The sequence below is a fragment of the Caretta caretta genome, chromosome 25 (genome assembly GCF_965140235.1).
Source record: "Caretta caretta isolate rCarCar2 chromosome 25, rCarCar1.hap1, whole genome shotgun sequence".
Lineage (NCBI taxonomy): Eukaryota > Metazoa > Chordata > Testudines > Cheloniidae > Caretta > Caretta caretta.
Window position 1 is genome coordinate 18,695,235 of NC_134230.1, and position 22,414 is coordinate 18,717,648.

The 22,414-nt window shown below is 63.3% G+C and overlaps 2 protein-coding genes across 2 annotated transcripts in view; both read right to left on the reverse strand.

Moving 5' to 3' along the window:
- Positions 1 to 22,414, reverse strand: part of UBA52 (ubiquitin A-52 residue ribosomal protein fusion product 1) — a 375,240-nt gene that overhangs the window by 172,082 nt on the left and 180,744 nt on the right. The window lies entirely within an intron of this gene.
- The window catches only part of SSBP4 (single stranded DNA binding protein 4), a 49,553-nt gene that overhangs the window by 25,148 nt on the left and 1,991 nt on the right, over positions 1 to 22,414 (reverse strand). Inside the window, exons 2-4 of the mRNA XM_048830834.2 lie at positions 13,071 to 13,143; positions 12,014 to 12,075; positions 7,019 to 7,103 (exon numbers count right to left, since the gene is read on the reverse strand). Coding sequence (XP_048686791.1) covers positions 7,019 to 7,103; positions 12,014 to 12,075; positions 13,071 to 13,143 — 220 coding nt within the window. The remainder of the gene's footprint in view (positions 1 to 7,018; positions 7,104 to 12,013; positions 12,076 to 13,070; positions 13,144 to 22,414) is intronic.

Here is a 22,414-nt window from a genome sequence, read left to right on the forward strand (position 1 = left end):
CTGGGGGGGCCGGTGCCACCCTGGGGCTGCGAGAGGGGCAGAGTCCAATAGCACCCCAGCCGGGGTCAAAGCGTTCCTGAGCTGCCAGACCACTCCATGGCACCAGAGGCCCTGAGTAAAGCCAGTCCCTGTAGCAGGATCCAGTGCAGGGCCTGAGCTGGCAAACCCCACAGCTGCCCCCACACCAGCGCCCTTTGCCCGGAGCTGGCCTATGGCAGACCCCGGCCCTGAGGCAGCATCATGGAGCTGGGATGGCTCCCGCCCCAGAGGGCATGGGGCCGCGGCCTGGAGGGCATGTGCCCACAGTGCTGGGGCTGCATGGCACAGGGATTATGTACAGGGCAATTAGTGTCCTTCGCATCAGCCTGACTGCAGCATCAGTAAATAGACCAGAGTAATTAAAGAGCCAGCAAAACAAACAGATGGCTCCGTGCTGGAGGGCAGCTAGGAGGGGGGCACGATGCTGGAGCACTGGGGGGGAGAGGGGCACTACACAGAGGGCCGGGTCAGGAGGGAGCACCATGCTGGGGACAGAGCTGGGAAGGGTAGGACCATGCCAGGGAGGAGGTGAAGGGGTGGCATCGCCCTAAGGGGGCCATGCCAGGAGCACTATGCCATGCCAAGCCCCCTGGGGTTATCTCCATCAGTAGTCTCTCTGCCCTCCATCCAGCCGCAGCACCACCATCCTCCCCACCTAGCCTCAGCCACCAGGCTCCCAGCATGGGGGCCCGAGGATACCATGGGCATGTTCCACCCCTGCCCATTCCAGCACCACAGCTCCCTGCTGCAGCCCGGGGCTGGACTCAGAGCCAGTCAGAGCCCCCTAGCACCAGCGCCCCACAGCCCCTGCCCACTTCACCAGCTGGCTCCCTGGTGCCCCACACAGTCCAGTTCCTCAGTGCCGCAGCAGAGCTTCCCTCCCACTCTGCACAGTGGGTGTCCCTTGCAGGGCCACTGCTGTCTCGCTGGGCCCGTAGCCCTGGGCAATGCAGGGCCAGGAGCCCCACCCTGCCCTGGGCAGCCCATCCAGTGTAGAGCGTGAGCTGTCCCGTCCCACCAGGCCCCTGCCCTGCCAGAAGTGCCGCCCGGCCTGCACATGGCCAAGGTGCAGCGTGGCACATGGATTTGCCAACTCTGCCAGCCACCAGGCAGTTCAGTGCTTGGCAGCAGAGCAGCAATCCCAGCGCCAGGACAAACAGCCAGGGCCTGCCCCACACTAGTCAAACACAGGCAGCCAGGGGCAGCCGCGCTGTTGACTCTGTGGCCACTGATTAACTCCCCAGGAGCCCCACGCAGATAAGAGCCCGAGCTGCTGCAGAGCCCTGACCCCCGGCCCCCAGCGCTGCCTGAGCACCGGGGGTGGGGGGAGGGGGGGGCAGGGGAACAGCCAGGCTCTGCTGTGACTCCTAGGGGCAGGTGGCAGCATCTGGGCGATGGGAATTGGGTCCCTGCAGGGCTGGCACGGGAGGGGAAGCCAGGGTGGTCTCTGGCTGGTGGGATGGCGCCTGTCCTGGCCCCGGCCTTGGAGCAGGGCCTTTCTCTGTGGCTGCCCGACACCTGGGGTGTTCCAGGGCTTGGGAGGGGGGGTGCATAGAGCAGCCTCCAGCCTGTCCAGCTGTGTGCAGAGAAGGGGGCCGCAGAGGCTAACCTGTTCCCACTCTAGCCCTAAGCCTGGCAGGGTGCCCCAGAGCCAGGTGCAGCTGAGAAGCGACAACACGTTTGCCGGCCCCCGGCTCCTGCTGCCGGGGCTAATTCTCTCCAGATGTCCGAGGCGCCTGGCCCCCCCACAGCCAAGCCAAGCAAGCCCAGTGCTCCGTTTCCCTAGGCAAGCTCCAAAGACATCCAGCGCCCCACTGCCAGGGGTGTCTGCCTGAGGCCCCCGAGCATACCCCAGACCTGCCCCACATCTGTCCCCCCGCCCCCCAACACATACACACACGCCCCACAGCCAGGCTGGGCCACAGTGCAATCTGACTGGCTGCCCCACTGCAGCTCACCCTGCCAAGCTGGGTGGGCATCTAATGGGGGGGGGCATCCCTCTGGGTCAGATCCCTGCACAGTGTCAGGGAGTGGTGCTGGAGGCACAATGGGGCCCAAAGCTGAGGCCTGCCCCCCCTGCGCTCATTAGAGGCAGCAGAGCATTTCTGCATACATGGGGCACCGGGAGGTCCGTGGAACTGACCCCTCCCCATCAAAGTGGCAGAGGAAAGTGAAGAAGGGGCCAAGGCAGTCCCAGTTCTCTGGGAGAGGAGAGAAGGCTCCGACGTCTCCCCTGCCCTAGCACTGCCCCCCAGCACGGAGCCACCCCCCAGCACTGCTCTAGGGCAGCAGGGTCAACACTGGTGGGGAGATCACCCCCACGCTCACCAGCCCAGCAATTTCCACATAGGTCTGCCATCCATGCCCTGCCCAGGCCAGGCCTTGCTTAACAGCAGGGGACCCACACCCAGGCCAGGAGCCCAGTTTGCAACCCTCCTGGTTACAAATTAAATCTTGAAAATGTGATTTAAGTGAACCCTGAAGACTTGGCTGGCAGAGAAGGGGGCATCGGGGAGTAACCAGGGGCCTGGGATCATGATGGAGCATGTGCACATGGCTCTGTCTGTCACGGTGGGTGTGCACACATGTGTGAGGGGTGTATCTGCGTGACTGTGCGTGTGTGTTCACAGGGGCTGTGTGCACACGCAAGGCCCATGCACGGCTACGCCTCTGTGCACGCTCACGTGTATGGAGTGCGTCTCTCTCTCTGGGAGCACGACATGCATGTGTGAGCACAGTGTGCCAGGCCCAGCCCTGGAAATTTCTGGGGGCAGCAGCACCTGTGGCTGGGGGCAGACGGCAGACACCCTGTGGGGCTGCAGGACTGTGATGGGAAGGGAGCGGCTGGGACTGAGCCACTGCCCTTTTAAGCGCACCCCCCACGGCTGAGGGCTGGCGCGCCCCACGCTCTCCGGAGCGTGCTGGCGGATTCCCACGGGGCCCGGCCCAGCGCTCTGCTCCCCTCCCAGAAAGTTATTCATGTGCACAGAGCGCCAGCAGGACCCGCGCCGCTCCCTGCAGCACGGGCCTGAAATATTAATGCCCCGCACGCTGCAGCCTGCCAGCCAAGGGCAGCCGGGGCGAGAGCGCGGCCAGCCCCACGCACACCCTGGGGCGCTAGAGGGGCGCTGCCATCTGCTCTCTCTGCACAGCCCGAGGCAGCAGGCGCGGGCTCAGCCAGGCACCCCACGGCTGGCGCTGATGCTTCTGCACAAAGAGGAGGGTAGCAGGAGGCCCTGGACCACCCCCCACGGCCTCAGACTGGTTAGGAAGGGGCTTGGCTGGGGGGCTGCTTACAGGCTCCAGGCCCAGCCGAAGGGAGACCCTCACCGTGCCCTTGGGCATCCCAGCTACTCACAAAGCCCCTCAGCCAGCCCAAAGGGGAGACCACCAGCTCCCCCCATCACTCTACCCCCAGCCCGGTCTCTGCCTCCTGCCCCCAGCCAGCCAGGGCCCTGCCAGCACCCAGCGATCAGGAACGAAGGGCACTGCTCTGGCCTCCTGCGCTGCTGCCAGCCAGGCACCAAGCGCCATGCATGGGGCCTGCGTTACTGCAGGCTGAGAACAGGACTAGGGCACCAGCACAGAGTGGGGGATGGGGGCAGAGAGCCCCGGCTGGGATAGCAAAAAGGGGGCTCCAGGTCAGGACAGAGAAACACCAGCAGGGCTGCAGGGAAGTGCAGGCTGGGATAGCAGGGGGCTGCAGGTCGGGGTTGAGGGGCAGCGGCCAGGCTGTGTGCGGGGAGGGGCACTGGATCGTGCACAGACCCACAAGTTGCTGCCGGGTGCAGTGCTGCCAAGCAAACTCGCCCCCTTTCCAGCGTTTCACCCTGCAAATACCCACAGAGATTGGCAAGAGCCCCCCTGGCTGGCCCCATGCAGCCCCCTCCTCCTCCCTTCAGGGTCTGCACCTAAACACACCCAGCTGTGCCCCCTGCTCCCTGTTACTGACACCTCACAGGCTCTGGGCTGCAGCTGGTAAGGGGCGGCCTGGCCTGGCTCCAGATGCACCAGGCTCCCCCTCCCTGGTGTAACTAGAGCTGCCTGGAGGGGAGCAGAGGCCCGTCAGCATGCTGGGTCCTAGCGAACCTCAATTCCCTGCTCCTCGCCCTAGGACAGCAGTGAGCTGGGAGTTGGGTGCAGCCCCTCCCTACCACGACTTCCCACAGGGTGTGCGTCCCAGGCTTAGTGCAGGGGGCAGGGAGCCAGGAACCCTGGGTCCCATCCAGTCCTGACATCAACTCCCTCTGGCCAACATGGCCCAGCGCCCAAATCCTAGCTAGGAGCTGGGGCTGGAGTGGGAGGTGGGGAATGGGAGATGGGACCCTTCCCTTCCAGGGGGCACCGGCTCTGATCCAGCCCCAGGGTGGGGCTTTCCCCTTGTGGTCACTGGGTCCAATCTCACCCCACCCTTCAGTGACAGAACTGTCACCACCTGAAGAACAGTCAATGGCTTGTGTGACATGAGTCTGCAGGTTCTCAGTTGGGTCCCTGATGGATGGGTGCCCGTGCCATGCAGCTTCCCTCACAGCTGGCTCCCTGGGGGTCAGCCCTGCAGTGGGGAGAATGGCCTGGTCTGGCCATGAAGCTGGCGGCCTCCCCAGCAGAAGGAGGCGGGCTGAGAAGTGAGCCTCCCGCAACAGCCTGTTAACATTTCTCACCCGGGCATGTGGTCAAATCACTGCCCCTGTCCTGCACCAGAGCTGGCCGCAGCACACGGGGGCTGGTGCCAGGAAAGAGGCTCCAGCCCTTGCTGTGCAGAAGTTGTCACACACACACACACACCCCCCCACAAGCCACCAGCCACGAGTGCAGTCAAAACACATGAGCCACCTGTCCAAACGTTCCCATCACACGCCCCGTCTCCGCAGCTGGCAAAGCGGGTATTTAGCAGGGAGACAATACAGCTGAAAACACAAACTGAATGACAGGAGAAAGGAAGCTATCGGCACAAAGATGCAGCGTCGTTAACAGCAAACCTGTTCCAATGCCTGCATCATGGCTGCTTCCCCCCTTTTCAGCCCCACGCCCAGCTCCTGCAGACAACTCGCTGCTTAGATCCAGAGCAAGCACTTCATGCCCTCCAGTTATGTCAGGAGCACCGGGCATGGGGAAGCGGGTGCCCTGGGGGCTCCCCACCCCAGGCTGCTCCTGCAGATGCACAGAGATGGGCAGCGCAGAGCCCTGCCGGTTAGACCAACTCAGTGCAGTGGGCTAGGTGCTTGCAGAAAGTTCCTGCCCTGGGGGCAGCCACTCTCCAGCCCAGGATGCTTGCCCGAGGGCACCCTCGCTCTCCTCCTGCCCACAAGAGGTGCTCACACACTCCAGATCTTAGCCTTGACCTCCTGTCATGGAGTCCAGGGCGTCCCACCGCTACCACCAGTTGTCACGGAGTCCCTGGGCAATGCTCTGGAACTGCTCCCCATGAAGCCAGGCAGGACTCTGGGGAAGTCTCCTCTCTGGGAGCAGCCTGTCTGCAGGACACACAGCTCACCCAGCTTCCACCTTCCTGGGTCTGACCTCGGAGCATTCAGCATCCTCTGCCCCTCCGTGCGATTCCCACAGCGAGTCCGCTCAGGCGGGGTCCTGGGGAAGCCAGAGGGTTCTACCCCCCAACTCCGCAGTCAGACGGGACTCTCAGCCAGCCAGTAAAACAGAGGTTTATTAGATGACAGGAACATGGTCTAAAACAGAGCTTGTAGGTGCAGAGAATGGGATCCCTCAGCTGGGTCCATTTTGGGGGCAGTGAGCCAGACAACCCCGTCTGCACTTCACTCCATGTCCCCAGCCAGCCCCAAACTGAAACTCCCTCCAGCCCCTCCTCCTCTGGGCTTTCCCCTTTCCCGGGGCCAGGAGGTCACCTGATTCCTTTGTTCTCCAACCCTTTAGCTCTCACCTTGCAGGGGAGAAGGGCCCAGGCCATCAGTGGCCAGGAAACAGGGTGTCGGCCATTCTCTGTGTCCAGACCCCTGCACACACCTGCCCTCTAGGGCTCTGCAGTGATCATACACCCTTACCCCACTCCCTAGATACTTAAGAACTGCATAGGGGAAACTGAGGCACCCCTACAATATTCAGAAGAAACATTAAGAACAGTCCCGCTTCATCACATCTCCGCCTCGGCACCCCCCAGCCAGTGGGTGCTGAACCACCTATACCCTGCTGCGCCTGGATGAACGGGCAAGTGTGCAAAGAGAGCACGCATGCCTGCCATTTGTGGGAGGGACCCGGGCAGTGGGTCATGACAGCTCACGCCCCAGGTGGAGATGGCGCCTGCCCTGGCCCGGGGTCTAGGATCACCCACAGGGGGTCAGAGATCACAGTGGGTGTGAGGAACTACCCAGCAGGGTGCCATGGTGACCCTGGCAGAGCCACCGCTGCATGACACCCCCCCAGGTCACAGTCCTCCCCCTAGTCTCAGACTGGGAATAAGAGGTGGATTTGAGGGTAATTAACAACTGGAACAAATTTCCCCAAGGCCTGGAGAGGAGTCTCCATCCCTGGGCTGTTTCCCTGACAGCTCCGCTCTAGGAATGGTGGGGGCAGGTCTCTGCCCATGTTACACAGGGGGTCAGACTAGATGGTCACAATGGGCCTCCTGGCCCGAAAATACAGGGTCCAACTCCCCCCCCCCCATCTCAAACGGGAGTGGTCACCCCTAGAGTGGCTGCCCGGGGGGGGGGGGGGCTGTCCCCACCACCCATTTCCTAGCACCCCCCGGCTACAGCCACACACACCCCGACCCTGTCACAGCACACACCCCCCAGGCTACACGACACCCCCCAGCACAGGGGAGTAACAGCAGCAGCAGCAGCCCCACAACTCCTCCGGCACAGCTGAGTCCCCTGGGGCTACTCAGCACAGGCTGCCCCTCCCCCCACAGCCCAGCCAAGAGCACGGTGGGGCTGGCCTGCCCCAAGCCCTCCGCCCTGGAGCCTCCAGCACAGCCCTGGCCGCTGGCGGGGACGCGGTTACTCACATAGTCATGAAAGGCCTTGGCTTCGCTGGAGTGCTCACATGTCTCCCGGCGGTCCGGCGCCGCACAGTACAGGTCCCAGAACACACTGCGGGGAGAGAGCGCGTCAGTCAGGCCCTGTGCGCCCCCCAGCCGGCAACCCCCAGCTCCGCCGGTGCCCCTCGATCCTAGCCCACAGCCCCATTCCCCCAGCCCTGGGCTCCCCCAGCTCTGCCGGTGCCCCTCGATCCCGACCCGCAGCCCACTGCTCTGGGCTCTCCCTGAGCAGCAGCTCCCAGTTGTGCTGAGCTGCAGGGTAGACAATGAGGCCCGTGGCCGTGTCTGAGCTAGAGGGAGGGGCCCTGTGCCAGCCAGCTCACCCTGCCCACATGAGGGGTTGCACTCATGCCACAAAAATCACGGCTGAAGCCCCTCAGCCACGACCCACCAAACTCACTCCACCACCAGCCTGACGGCCCCGATCTGAACCCGTTACCAGCAGCACAAGGGGCTGCTGGACTGGAACCACGGAGGCCCATCCTGTGCTGGTGCCAGCCACGGCCATGGGGTCAGGCCAGACCCACGGGGTCAGGGCTGCCCATGGCTGATCGCCCGCAGCAGGCAGTGGAGAACAGCCATGCCCTTGGGGGAGCGAGGGCACATCCGCACCTGGCCCAGCATGCTGGGAGCATCCCATTCCAGATGCAGTGGCTGCTCCAGGCCCTGGGGCTGGCCCAGCTCCCCCTCGGCCCACAGGCTCCACCGCAGAGTGTTTTCCCAGGTTACGGTTGCTAAGATCATCAGCTGGAGCTGAAATTGAAATCCCAGGAACTTTCCATCAGGCTGCAGCATCCCGGAGAAGGGGAGGCCAGGGCCTGGCCAGAGCCTGGCCAGAGCCACCCTGCCTCTGGCACCCAGCCTGGCCCAAACAGGCTTGTTCATGCACTGGGCTGACAAGCACCTAGGAGGGGCCTACGGGGTGGAATAGGTGTGGGTGTCCATGTTTCTGGGTAGCCCAGAGGTTGGGAAGAGGCTCAGCGCTCTCTGAGTCCCCAAGGGAGCCCGCAGCCCCCTCACCCATGGCTGCTCCCACTCTGCAGGCAGCCCGGTGTGGCCCCGGGGAGCCACCCGGCCATGCAGATCGCGCAGCCACCAGCCCCACGTCTTGCTCCACTGCTCGGCCATGGCATAACGCACCAGCAAGGCCTTCCGGGGAGCTACTCCAGCAGCCCAAGGGTTAATCCCAATCTCTCTCCCCCACCCATGCCTGCAAAAACCAAACCATCACCTAATAGTTTATTGGAAACAGCTAAATACGCAGACATCAGGTCCCGACGGGCAAGCACCCCACTGGCTCCCAGCGCCCCAGGAGAAGGTGGGGCAGGGGCACTCATGGGCACACTCTGCTGCTAAGCGCTGTAGCTAGATCGGCAGGATGGGTCTGGGCTCTACGAGCACAGGGCAGAGCGATCTATCCTGCTTACCGTACAGAGGGGGAGGCGATGCCCAGAGAGGCTGATGGTCTTGCCCAAGGTCACACTGGAAGTCTGGGGCCGAGCCGGGACTGAACCTGGCTACCAGGACCCCCAGACTGACCCCTTCCCCTGTGGGCCAGGGCGTCAGCCCTGGCACTTCCTGCCACTGTGCCTAAGATCGGGGAGCCCCAGTTACACACGCCGGCTGCAGCTGGCCCTTTGGAGACTCGCTCCTCCACCCTGCTGCTGGCTGCACCCTGTGTTGGCTGGCGGCGATTCTCCCCAGTCGAGCCTGGTTTTATTTACTGGCCCCTGAGCCTGGTGCTATGCAGGGGCTGCGCCGGGGTCGTCAAAGCCGCTGGGCCAAGCTGAGGGCCAATCCAGCAGCGCTCAACCAGCCCTGAATATTTCTAGCACTGCCCCTTTAAAAACGGATCGCTGTCAACCACGCCTGGCATTTCCAGCCAATAGGATGATGGTATGCAAATATACTATGGGGAGCCAGGTGGTGAGTGGCTGAGTGCTCTGATGTCACCATCTCATCTCACACCCCCACCCACCCCCAGGACCTGCCCTGAAATTCAGCTCACTCCAGGGGCGCCCCTAGGGCCAGGCTGGGCTCAGGGGAGAGGGGGCAGCGGGGCTGGGCCCCGGGCACTGAACCGATGGAGCACCTGTCTGGCCAGCGTCAGCGCCCCCTGCAGGAGGCCGGGCACCAGCAACGCTGCTCCGTCCAGCCATAAACCCCCAACCTCAGGGGCCCAACCCCCACGGCCCTGGGCAGCAGAATGGACCACGGCCTCATCCCTTCTCCCCCCCACCACAACCCCAGCCGCTAGGGGATCCCCCCTGCTGCTTCTGGGACACCCTGCCCTGGGGATCACGGCCCCCCAACAGCCCTGAACCCCTTCCTCCTCCGCGGCAGGAGCAGGGGCTCCGGCCCAGTGCAGGGACCGCCCCCACACACAGGTAGGCACATGCTACAGCTGAGGAGTCCAGAGTTCAGCAGGCTCACCCACCCACCCAGGATGGAGGCACAGCACCGTGGGTGGACTGACACCCTGAACACAAAGGCAGCAGTGGGTCAGGCAGCCTCACTGCACCCCAGCTTTCCCCTCAGCTCTGGGGCCCATTCACCAGTCTGTCCCATGGGCTGGGAGCAGGTCTGCTGCATTCACCCTCCCAGGGACAGGAGCAGAGATTACAGCACCTTGCATACACGCAGGGGGGACACTCAGATTCCTGGGGCCCAGCTGGCAGGTGAGGCCCCCTGCCCCCCAGGCATCTCCCGTGGGTACCCAACACGAGCAGTCCCATTCCAGGAGCTGGGCCCTATTCCCCTGCGGCTCTGGGAGCAAAGGACATGGAGCTAGGAACAGAACCCAGCCCCCTGCGCTCCAGCCATTGCCCGGCCCTTCACCCTCTCTTTGTGACATCACGGCTGGTTGCCAAGGCGACTATTGTGATGTCACAAGCAGAGGATGGGGTGGGGGCAAAGCTCTGAAGCAAGAGACCGCTTGGCTAGGCTGCACAGAGGGGACCCGGAATAACCCCATCCAGCTAGGGCACGAGGGGGAAGCAGGAGCCCCTCCCCCCCACAGACCTCGACAAGCACCCCCTGCCAGGCATGCCCTGGGGCAGCACTCCCCACAGACCCAGGAGTCCATGCCAGCCCCATGCAGTTGGGCGGTCCCAGCCCAGAGCGGTGGGGCTGGAGAGCTCTCTGCAGCTGGGGGCCAGGCGAGGGTCACGCCCCCGGCAGCTGGGCTGCACCAGAAGGTGGAGCCAGGCACGGGGCATCTGGCAGCCAGGGGTGGCAGGTTTGTAGAAATTGTGGTGGTGCCCAGAACCCGCCCGCAAACTCTGCCCCCTACCTGCCTAAGGCTCTGGGAGGGAGTCTGGGTGGGGGAAGGGGGTCTGGGGTGGAGGCTCCGGGCTGGGGCGCAGGCTCTGGAAGGGAGTCTGGGGGCAGAAGAAGGGGGTGGGGGTGCAGGCTCCAGGCTGGGGCAAGGGGTGTGGGTGTAGGAAGGGATGAGGGGTGCAGGCTCTGGGAGGGAGTTTGGAGGTAGGAGGGGGTGCTGAGGGAGGGGGTGTAGGGGTGAGGGCTGTGGGAGGGGGCTCAGGGCTAGGGCAGAGGGTTGGGGGTGTGGGGCTGGGGATGAGGGGTTCACAGAATCATAGAATATCAGGGTTGGAAGGGACCTCAGGAGGTCATCTAGTCCAACCCCCTGCTCAAAAGCAGGGCCCATCCCCAAATAAATCATCCCAGCCAGGGCTTTGTCAAGCCTGACCTTAAAATCTTCTAAGGAAGGAGATTCCACCACCTCCCCAGGCAACGCATTCCAGTGTTTCACCACCCTCCTAGTGAAAAAGTTTTTCCTAATGATGCAGGAGGGGGCTCAGGACTGGGGATGGGTTTGGGGTGCAGACAGGCTGCCCTGGGGCCAGAGAGGAGGACTCCCCCAGCCCTCTCCCTGCCAGCAGCAGTGAGCTCTGCTGGGGGGGGGGAAGCGACCCCCCTCCCCCCAGCAGCACATTCACCCCCACCACTGTCACTGCTGGGATGCTGGGGGCGGGGGAGGCATGGGGCGGGGCAGCAGGCAGGGTCAGGGGAGAGACCCGGCCCCGCACATTGGTGGAGTCGGGCCACAGGGCCCTGAATATTGTTGGAGCCCAGACACCACGGGCCCATATAAGTCACCGCCCTGCTAGCGGCTACTTTGTCATGGGGCAGACAGGCGGGACAGGGTGCGCACAGCTCACCGGACGAGGATGGGAGCTCCGTGGCCCCCAGCCCAGGCCATTAGAACAGCCCAGAACCAGACCTGGCTCCAAACAAACCCAGTCCAGTGAGGCTCCTGGGAGAGGGAAGAGATGGACCCCTACCCATGAACGCCTCCTGAAGTCCTTAGTTTACCCCGCTTTAACAGAGGAGCTGTGCAGAACAAACCAAATCCTGCCCCATTTGTACATCGGCTCCTTATCTCCTTTGCGCTCCCGTCTGAGCGATGGGAGCCTGGAAGGAACCCGCTGGTCCCAGAACATGGGGCTGCCACGGGGAAGTACATCAGGCCCAGATCGAACGGGACGAAGCCCCGTGGCTGCCTAGGAACGGTGCTTTCTGCCTTTTTGGGGCCAGCCAAATTGTCTCCATATGTGTGAGGGGGGTGTGGTGGGGCCCAGCACTGGGGGAGCCGGGGTGTTTCCGGGAAGCAGGATGCGGAGGGGACAGGGGGGACCCAAAATAAATTCCAGTTGCTCCTGCAGGCTGATGGGAAAAGCAGAGCAGCAGCTTTATGGGGTTCGAGGTGATGAGTGTCAGCGGCAGAGGGAATAGCCAGCAGGGACAGGAACTGGGGGAGGGAGGGAACAGCCCTTCCCCCTCCACTAACAACCGCCCCCTCCCCTGTTCCGCTGACAAGGAGAGGGCAGGGGCCATCCTCTCCCCGGCAGAGCCCAGCTGATCAGGGGATCTGCATGCCCACCCCATGGCTGTAGCCTGGGGCACCGTCCCCCCACGCCCCAAGCTTGGAAGGGCACTTACCACCACCAGGAGTGCAGGAACCCTGGGGGCTCCCCCAGCGTGATATTCTTCTCCCATCGGATCTGCAAGAGAGAAGGCAGGTCACCCGAGCCATGTCCAGACAGGGGATCCCAAGTGGAAATGCAGCAGCATCAGCAGGAACAAACCCCTGCAGCGTTCCAGCCCTGGCCCCCACAGCGTTCCCATCTGCTGGCCCCCTAACTCCAGCCTGCGGGCACGGTGCACAGGAAGCTACCTGCGATGGGCGACTCAGTGCGGGGGTTATCGTAGGGTCAGGGAGGAGGGGGGGGTCGGGGCTCCAAGCACGTCTCCAGCTCCCTGATGGTCTCCAGGGTGTGCTGTCCCTGCAAGCATCCCCCGTCCTGGGGCCCATGCACTGGGCCAGCCACATCCAGGAGAGCGATGGGGGCTGCAGGGCAGGATCAAGGGGCTCCAGCAGAGCTCCGGGACCCTTGTTCAGCAACGTGCTGTGTGGAGCCCTCATTTGCTCCATCAGGCCCTCACCTTCACCCCAGAGCAGTGAAGCCCCTCAGCCGGCTCCTTGCCCCCAAGGCCTTACATGGAGGAATCACCCCAGCGGCCCAGCCCTAGAGCCCTCCCCTCCCCCCACTCCGGCGCACCAGGGTATAGAGCTGCCCAATGTCCTGCAGCGGCACAGAACCCGGTGTGACAGCACCCAGGTGACGCAGCCTCCACCAGCCCATCCCCACCGCACTTGGGCGTCCCTCTCCCTGCCCCAGCGCAGACCCTGTGTCCCAGCCCCCCTTAGCTGGGAGCCGTGCACCTGGGGCCCCTCACCAGCCTGGGGATGCCCCTACAAGGGGGGCCATCAAAAGCTTTGGCAGCCCATGGAACCAAGCGGAGCCAAAACAGCACTGGCCAGAACACAGGACGGGACATGAGCAGGGCTGAGATGGAAGCTCCAGCAGCCGATGGGAAAGCCGTTCTGTGCGGCTGGGACCCTCCTCCTGACGGGACCTAGCATCCCCCTGACACGCTGGTGGGGTGCTGCCCCCACCTCGACTCTGCAGGGGTCCCAAAGCCACCCTGGTCTTACCTCCGAGAGGAAGGTCTGTGCAGATTTCTGGGCTCCCACATGCAGCAGGTACTCGTACACGTACAACGCCAACCTGCACAAGACGAGAGATGCCTCAGTCCCAGGAATGCCTCCCCCCCACAGCCCGCTCTGCGGCAGGACCTGGCCCCATGCCAGGAGCTCTCTGGGCCCCATGCAGCCCATGGGGCCGAGCCAGCCAGAGCATTTGATCCCAGGAGCAGTTGGGTTAGTTCTGTCCCGATGCCCCACACAGCCAAGCCCCAGGGAGCCTGCACCCCTCCTCCTCCCTCCCTGATCCCTCAGTCAGCCCCACTGTGCTATCTGGACTGGGAGTCCAATTCTGCCATCTCCCCCCCCTGGGCACAGCACTGTGCATGCAGGACAGGGGCTGTGTGGAGCAGGCCCTGGGAATAAGTGGCCAGTGCTTCCAGAAGCCCCCTGGAGCCCCTAAACACCAGATTCCCCATGGGGGGAGGTTTCCTTCTCCCCTTGCCATGAACAGGGACGCAGACAAAGGCCCCTCCACAGGCCCAGATCTAGCATTTAGCAAGCGCCTCCCATTGTGAGGGGGGGGCAGTGGGGTCAGGCAGTTGCCTCTGGGGTGGAACACGACAGCCGCACCACACTGGCTGGGCTGGGGCTGGAAGCCAAGAACCCTGTGACCCACAGAACCAAGCACAGTCTCAGTCTGGCAAGTGCCCATCCCTGCCAGGCCCTGCTAAAGCCAAGGGGAACCGCATGCCCTCCAGGTCCACAGGAAGAGAGTCTGAGATGCTGGGGCCTGTGTCTGGAGCAGACAGCCCAGCTCTTCTGGCCTCATGCCAGGCTCCATGGAGCAGGGAGGGTTGGGAATGGTCCGAATCGACCATTCAGTGCCAGTCCCAGGGGTGCCAGACTCCTAACCCACAGAGCATGGGGGGCTGCAGCGGGCGTTACCCCTTCGAAATGCAAACAGACAGGCACACACTCCCCCCACGAGACAAGCCTGCTGCACCCCCAGGCAATGCCGCAAACCCCTCCCCCCACTCTCACGTGACTCAAACCCTCTCACGCCCGCACGGGGCGCTGGCATGTTGGTGGGCAGGCAGCTGCTGTATTTTCAACAATTTTGATCTGTTATCTCAAGCTGCAGAAGTGGGAACGCTGCAGCATCTTTGGCTGGACACAGAAACTTTTACCATTTGCTACCCCAGTGAATGGTGATGGGAATGCAAATCTTTAGACCCATCCTAAATAAAGAAAATAAAAAAAACCAAACCCACCAACAACTCGGCAGATTAAGTTATTTTTCTGGCAACTGGCAAATTCAGAAAAAAACCCAGCCTTGGGATAACCCCGGATGCAACAGGAGGGGCAGTGCCCCAGGGATCCACCTGGGGGTCAGGGCACTCACTCTGTAACCAGCATGGCTCCCCCAGTGCCATGCGGTGCCCTGGAAGTGACACAGGGAACACCCCTGGGCACCAGGCATTCCTTGCAGGGAGATGGGTTTAAATGCATTCCCAGCCAGGGCTGTCCAAGGGAGAGTGGGGCTGCTACAGCCCCACCACTGGCTCCTGCTTCTCCATCCATTTGCCAGCACCGCAAAGCATCAATTATTCAGAACATCCTGAGCAGGTTGAAAAGCCGCGACAATGCAAGAAAATCCAGAGCATCAACACTGCCTGCCCCCCAGACAACGGCACTGTGCGGCTGGGCTGAGATGCGCCCTAGCAGGGAGCCCAACATGCCTTGCGGAGCAGGGGGTATATGCATCGTGCTCCCCCATGTCCGGTCCCCCTCATGCACCTCACCCACTACCCCTGTCATCTGGCTGCCTGCAGAACCCTGGCTCCCTGGGGCAGGCTGTGGGGCTGGTTCCCTCCCTTCACCCTGCCCCACTGCTGCCCCCGTTCAGTGGTGACCCACAAGTACTGAAGCCACTTCCCCAGTTCTCGCAGCTGGTTCCTTCTCCTCACCGTACCCACTCGGATGTCACGGACGTTGGCTCGCCCACCACTAGCGAAGGGAAGGGGGCAAGGTTTGTTTCACCCCCCCTTCCCCCCCCGTGGCCCCAGCATGCCAGGCCAGCCAGTCCATACAGACTCACAAGGGCTGGGTGTTAAAGCCTCACCTGGCAGCAGGGGCTGATCCCTTCCCCGCAGCCCTGCTGAGTTTACATGGGGAGCCAGACAGGGCCCAGCTGCTGAGCTGGTTCAGATGGGCCAGCGTGCTGGGCTTGCCAGAACCCACGGTTCCCCTGCTCCCCCAGGCGGCCAGATCCCCATGTGCAAGGGAGGATCCACAGGGCTGGGAAGGACATAAGAGGGATGATGAGAGGCGCAGATGGAGCTTTCCTAGAGCACCGAGAATTAAATCCCTGGACTGGAAGCGCCTCCCCCACCCCCAGCTGCAAAGCCCACCCCCTCACCAGGCAGCCAGGGCAGGGATGAGCCAGGGCGGCTCCCACACAGTACCTGCCTGGCAAACCAGGAGCCATAAACGAGCGTCCCATGCAGGGCTCAGTCCCCCGGGGCTGCAGGCAGTGAAACCTCATCAGCACTGGTAACAGTGATGTCCGAGTCCCGCCGGGTGGGGTGTTCCCAGCCAGCCCAGGCCACGGCGTGGGAGAGGCCCCAGGGCTCATGGGAGGCGAATGGGCAAGCGATGCAGAGAAAGAGCACGAGGGGGGATGAGGAGGGAAAGGCTGGGGGCAGAGGGATGAGCGGAGGGGGAAACTCAGCCACTTCCCCACCCATGCAACATCGTCCTTCCACTCCCCGGGATCCCTAAGAGATGTAACCAGTGCACAGGGCAACAGGCTCATGGGGCATTGCTCTGCTCTTAGGGACAGAGGCCTGGCGCATTCAGCCCCCACGGGGAGCAGGCAGGGCACCAGTTCTAAGGGGTGAAGGCTGTGGGGTGATGAGACGGGGGGGCTCAGACCCCTCAGCCCAGCCTGCACCGCCAGCACTGGGACGGGGGGCTGGCATCTAGACACACAGGGGGAGGAGCCTCCCACTGGCCTCACAGCCCCGTCAGGAGTGGCATGGGGGGGTACGGAACCTGCCTCCCTGCTGTGGCCATGCCAGGAATGGAAGCCATCCTCTGTGCCCCCCTGCCCACATCTCCACCCAACACATGGCCATGGGAGCCTTTCCTTGTGCCAGGGCTGGAGCCAGGCAGTTCAGCCCTACAGCCCTCAGAATGGGACATGGCCATTACCCCCTCCTACCGACTGGTAGCAACTGGCACAGGGAGTTGCTCCTTGCCATGGCAGGAGCTGGGTTCCAACCAGGGTCCCGCTGGGCAGACAGACATGCCATGGGGAAGAGCGCAGTGCTGGAGAAATCCACAGAGAACTGCCCCTGCTCTGCCCACTTAACCAGCTCCCCCACCAGGCTGCCTGGCCCCCAAGGGGGCCCCCCCAAGCCTGCTCAGTGCAGGAACCTGAGGGGTCTGGCCGGCCTGTTCTGGCACAGGGAGCAGGAGGAGGCAGGGCCAGCTGGAGAGCAGCAGCTCTGAATAGGTGGAGATGGGAGCGTCCCCAGGGCAGAGAATTACCCCAGGTCTCAGGCTGCAGAGCGTGTGCCCACTTGGTGTGGGACACAGCTGGCACGCCTGCCCACTCAGCTAGCTGGGGATGCAACAGACAGCACAATCCACACCGGGAACACCGGGCACAGTGTCCTGGGATCGGCCAGGCACCCGGCCCCCCCTCCCCCTCGGCCATGGCTAGCAGCTGGACAGGCTCAGGATATGGCCTGTGGGTCTCCAGAGGGGAAGAGCCCAGCTCAGGTCAGGCCCTGCCCGGAACTCCCCATGTCCGTCCATCCTGGCTCCAGGGCAGGGCCCAGCCCACGCTCACAGCCGGGCACTGCTCATCCTCTCACCGGAGGGAGCTTTCTGCACACTGGCCCCTTGGGCTCCCGCAGTCCTGCCAGGGCCCCCGCCTGGCATGCCAGGCAGCAGCCCCAGCCCAGCAGGGCACCCAGATGGGTTACCCCAGGCAGAGGGCTGTGCACGGAGATCTCCACCCTCCCTGCTGGCTCCATCAGCTCCTGTGCAGCACCCTGGGGGTTAACACTACCGCACGCTTCCACCAGAGCTGGCTCTTAATGCCACGGGGGGCAGGGGATTAGAACAAGCCAGACGGCGCAGGAACTCCAGGCTCGAGGTAACCTCTGCGCAAGGGTAAAGACAGCCAGGATGGCAGAGGAGCGGGGGCACCTGCTTGCTCCAGCTGCGTCCATGGAGGGGTGGAGGGGGGGGCTGGAAACAGGACCCTCCCACCAATGAGGCAAGGTCAGCACAGCCAGGCCGTAATGCAGGTGGACGGCCCCCTGTGCCCTGCACTGCCCCCCACTGTGGCAGGCCCTGATGGGAGCTGGGCATGTAGCAAGGGCTGAGCTGGCCTCGAAGCCAGCTGGTTGGGTGGGGAGCTGGGGATGCCCTGCTTGGCTCCCTGGGAGGAGCAGCTACAGCCCCCCAGGCACTAGGCGTTGTACAGACACCTTGGGCACCAGGAGAGCCCAAGCCCTCCCCCAGCCCTTTGTGCTAGCTGCAAATAGCAGCCCCCCAGATAGGATTGCCACACGGTCAGGTTCTCCCAGGGCCCTCCTGCTTCCCTGTGAGCTGTTGCTATGGGGCTCGCAAGAGCAGGGCTGTGACAGCACCTCAGTGCATTGGAAACCCTGGGGGGGCTCCACCGCACCCCAAACCCAATGCTGCAGCCCGCCAAGAAATGGCACCATGGTGCCAGGGATCCCAGGTGTGCGTGGGGGGCAGGACTGAGGGGCTGCGAGCTGAGAGTGTACCAGCTGGAACAGATGGTGCATGGTTTTCTAGCCCAGGACCCAGCTCCCTACACTCCTACAGGAAGTCCATCCTGTGAACGGGTCTCCCAGCCATGGTTTACCTGGCATGTGCTGTGGGCAGCTACAGGGTCTCTGGTCCTGCCATTACCAAGCTGGGGTTCACAGAGCACCCAGGGCTGTTACTGGGCTGGGCAGCACTGCTCTTCTGGGCACAGTCACTTGCACGGGGCTTCCTGGAACAAGAAGCCCCCAGGAGAATGGGCCATGCCTGGGCCCAAGGGGCCAGCAGCAGCAGGGCCAGGCGTGGGGGAGCAGGAGCAGCTTCCCCCTGCGCCGCGATGTTCAGGCCTGGCCTGCACACACTGGCTTCCCGCCCCAGCTACCAGCCTGCGGGGACGGAGACCTCGCTCCAGCCTCAGCCCTGGGCCCCAGGCAGCGCAGCCAGGAGCTCCTAGGACCGAGGTCTGTGGGGAACAGCAGAGCTTCCACCACTGCCCGACTCAGGAGCTGTCTGGGGCGGGCTGAGGGCAGAGATAGTCACCCGGACACCAGCTGGGTCTCTGGAGTTGGGGGAACAGGGGGTCAGAATGGCAGAGACCGTTGGGACACCATCAGGGACGTGCTGGTCTGGGACGCCGTGGCTCACAAAGCCTGGGAGCAGGCCTGACAGCTGAGGCCCAAGCAGAGGGGACCCAGCCTTGGAGCAAATGCCCAGAGGGGAACCAGGGCAGCCGGAGAGTCTCTGCAAAGCCTTCCTCTTGGAGAGCCTGAGTGACACGAGCATCCTTCCACCCAGACAGCCCCAGGACAGAGCCTCTGACAACAGCCAGCAAGGCAGCCAGGCGCAAACCTCCCCCCAGCAGAGAGCTGCCCGAAAGCGAGAGCAGCCAGACACTCCACGGAGCCCACAGGGGACGTGGCTACTGCTCTGGACATGGAAGGAGCCCAGATACTATGGTTACGGGCGCCAGGATAAACTTTGCACATGTCTGATTCTAAACATTTTCCCTCTACACTCAGGGCAGGGCAGTCCTTTTTCCTCTGTGTTTGTGCAGCGCACAGGCCCCTGGCCCCTGGGCAAGGCCCTGCAGATAACAACCACTCTGCACTTCCATGAGACATTCAAAGGGAAAAGTCTCTAGCCACTGCTTCCCAGGGCCAGATCCTCAGCTGGTGCAACACAGCATGCTCCCACTGCAGTGGGCAGAGCGACGCCAGCAGAGAATTCAGCGCTCATGTCGTCTTCTCCCCTCCCGGAGCAGCAGCCGGGAACGGACAAACCCCTGCAGAGCTGGTGGATCAGGGCCTGCTCAGAGCACTAAAGCCAGGACCGGTTCTGGACCAAGGCATCCGAGACCCTCGGAGACACATGGAAGAAGTTCTTGGAGGCAGCCCCCCCATACTATCCCAGCCCACTCATCCTCTGCATGGAGGGAAGGCTGCAGGAGGTGGGTGGCTGCCACATGAGGGGCTGGCGAGGGCAGGGGGGTCCCAGAGAGTCTCTATGGGGCAGATTCCCAGAGTGATGCTTTGGAGTCTCCAAGGGACCTGGATAGTGGCACAGCCCCCACCCCCGGCTTCCCCACAGCCTGGCTCTCCCCTGCTCCTGCTACTCCGGAGAGTAGTGCCTCCCACAGGGGAAGGCTGGGGCTTGTCTCTGTATCTCTTGGCAGGGACTGGCTCGTTTTCATGCGTTTTCTCTTCAGTGTCAATGCTCCAATGCAAAGTTTTCCTTAAAGCAACACAAATTAACCCAAAGCCAACAGCCCAGGGCTCACCTACTACAGCCCACCAACACAGAGAGGTCCAAAGCTCACCAGCAACCCTCCTGCAGTAGGGCAGCTTCCCCTCAGTACCTCCATGGCACAGCCAGGACACCTGCCTCAGTTTCCCCTTCACTCACCCACCAAAGGTAACAGTCTAGTGTTTATCCGAAGTCCCCCTGTGGGCACAGTACAGTCACGTTCCCATGAGCTGACCCACAGAACCCTCATGCCAAAGCCAGTCGTCCCGAACTCCCAGAGTGCAGCAAATCCCAGCTGACTGCCATGCCCCTGCCAGGGACATCCCTTCCAGCTCAGCCTCCCAAGGGCCCACGTCTAGGCTGGCACCAGCCTCTCTGCCCCAGTTCCAGGGCCCTGCGCCCCAGGACGTCCACCTGAAAGGTCCCAGGTTCGATCCTCCCCCCTTCTCCAGCCCCAGGCCAGGGCTCCCTTCAGTTCCACTCAGCCAGGCCTGCCCGCTGCAAGTCCTACCCCCTGCTCTGGATCCTCCCTCCAACCCCAACCCCTATCCCCTGGCGTGCTGCAAGGGGGCAGCATCCCCACCGGGCTCCACTCACCAGGGAGCCCTGCCCCAGCTGCTGGGATCCACCGTTTCAGGCTTGGCTTCCCGCAGCCAGGCTGGATCACCCCACATTCCCAGGAGCCGCTGCATAAGCTCCTGCAACTCCCCAGGGGTTCCCCAGCTCTGGCCGGCCTCACCGATCCCATTCTTCACTTCACAGCCTCCCCCAAGCTCCCTGGTCCTCCTCACCTCTGCCACGCCCCATGACAGCGACACCAACAAAGAGCTGCATGCAGGCTCAGCCCTTGCTGGCAACCCTACAATAACAAATGCGTGCGCACACGTGTGCTGGAGGAAAACCAATGCCAGCGAGTCCGAGCTGAGATCCCAGCTTCTCGGCCATCACCAACCAAGTGCAGAAAACAACGGGAACAATCGCTGGTGAGTGTCACCATGGGGCCTGGCTGGGACTGGCCCCCTACGGGCCGCACGCCCCACCTGCTTCTCCCTCGTTCCAGCCCCCTCCCTATGAGCCCCCCTCCCCCAGCTCTTCACTCTCCTCCTGCCACACCAGGGAAAGCAGAAGGGTCATTGACAACACCCAGATGGGGCCGAGTCAACTCGTTACGGTTCCTCCCAAAGCCCCTGGCATCTCCCCCAGGCTCAGCCCCAGCCCCTGCCAGCTCTCTCCTCACCCTCCGCAGCAGCAGCTCCCAGCTCTGCCCACCCCAGGTGCCCACGGGGCAGTGCTGGCCTAACCTAGCAGCGCCAGCTGTCCTCACCGGTGGCACCGTATGGGGGGGGGGTACAGAGAACGGCTCCGTGTGGGGAGAGCGGGCCCAGATGCTCCTGTCCAGGAGCCTGGAAGCAGCGGGCATGGGCCACATACAGCCAGCCAGGCCTGAACTCCAGCCCTGAGACGAGAAGACCAGGGCTCCCAGCCAGCAAGCGGGGCGGGGGCACCCCCCCCCCCAAGGAAGACCACAGCCCCAATCCTGTAGTGAGTAAACTCGCCTAAGCAGCTGCACTGACTCCAACGCAGCTCACCCCATGTGGAGCTGAGCCAGCCGGGTGGGCCGACTGCCCCAGCCCCTCCCTCCCGAGCTACTAAACCAGGATGGTGTCTGGAACCACAGACCCCACGGGAGGTCACTTGCTTTTCTAGCCATTCCCTCCACCTAGGGAGCTTGGCCCCACATTCCCTCCCGCAACCAGCTGGGCCCCCGCATCTCACCGCCCCCAGCACAGCTGAGCCAGCCTGCAATCCTCCCACCCCCCAGAATGATCATGTAATGGAACAGACCCTCTCCCCTGGATTCCAGATACAAGCCAGGGACATTTCAATGGGGCCCGGGGGCAGAGGAGCCCCCCGGGGCCAGGCTGGGGTTGGTCCCTCGGCTCCCCTGGCCTGGCATCGCCTGGGGAAAGGGAGCAGTACGGGGTCCTGCACTGACCCCCCGGGGAGACGTGGTGACACACGGACACGCACAGGGCAGACAGACGGACAGACACACACAGGCAGAGTCCCCCCCACCCCGGCTGACTGCTGTGTTTGTAGGAGGCACGTCCCCTGCTCTCAAGGGGCCGCTTTTATGAATGAGCGAGTGACAGCACAGGGATGTAATCAGGCAGCTGCCGCTAAGCGGCTACGGCTCACCTGGATCCCGAGTCAGCACGGCTGCCTCAGTGGGACCGACCGGCGCCAAAGGTGGGTCGAGCATCTGGCTCCCGCGAGTGATTCAGCCAGGGCCCATCTGGCACCCCAGGGCCCATCACAGCCGCCCCAGAATCAAAGCAAGGAGGACTGTCCGGACTCCGTTCTACTACCAGAGCCTGCCCTGGCCCTGGGGTGGGGAGGGGAAGCTCAGTCCTGGGGTTCCCTCCTCCAGCCTTTCCCCTGCTCTTGTTACTTGAACGGTCTGTGCAGCGGGTGGCCCCAGTGTTTCCTACAGCAAACGCTCCAGCCCTGCAGCCCCCTCCGTCCCAGCACCCGCAGCCTTCCCGGCCCATCACAGCAGCAGTTGATGGGCCGTGATGCACCCTCCAGCCCCTGGAGCAGAGACACACAGAGCCACTGTTGGAGACGGGATACGGGCTGAGACAGGCCCAATCCTTCGGGAACCCCCATGCTCACGACCATCACCCACCAACGCCAGGAAGCTCCAGGGGCAGGGGCAGGCACCAAGCGGCTGTCTGGTCCCAAGGTTGCATTGTCTTCCTTCTTTGTCACTGAAATAATATCCCAAGTCCGCCTGAAAGGGA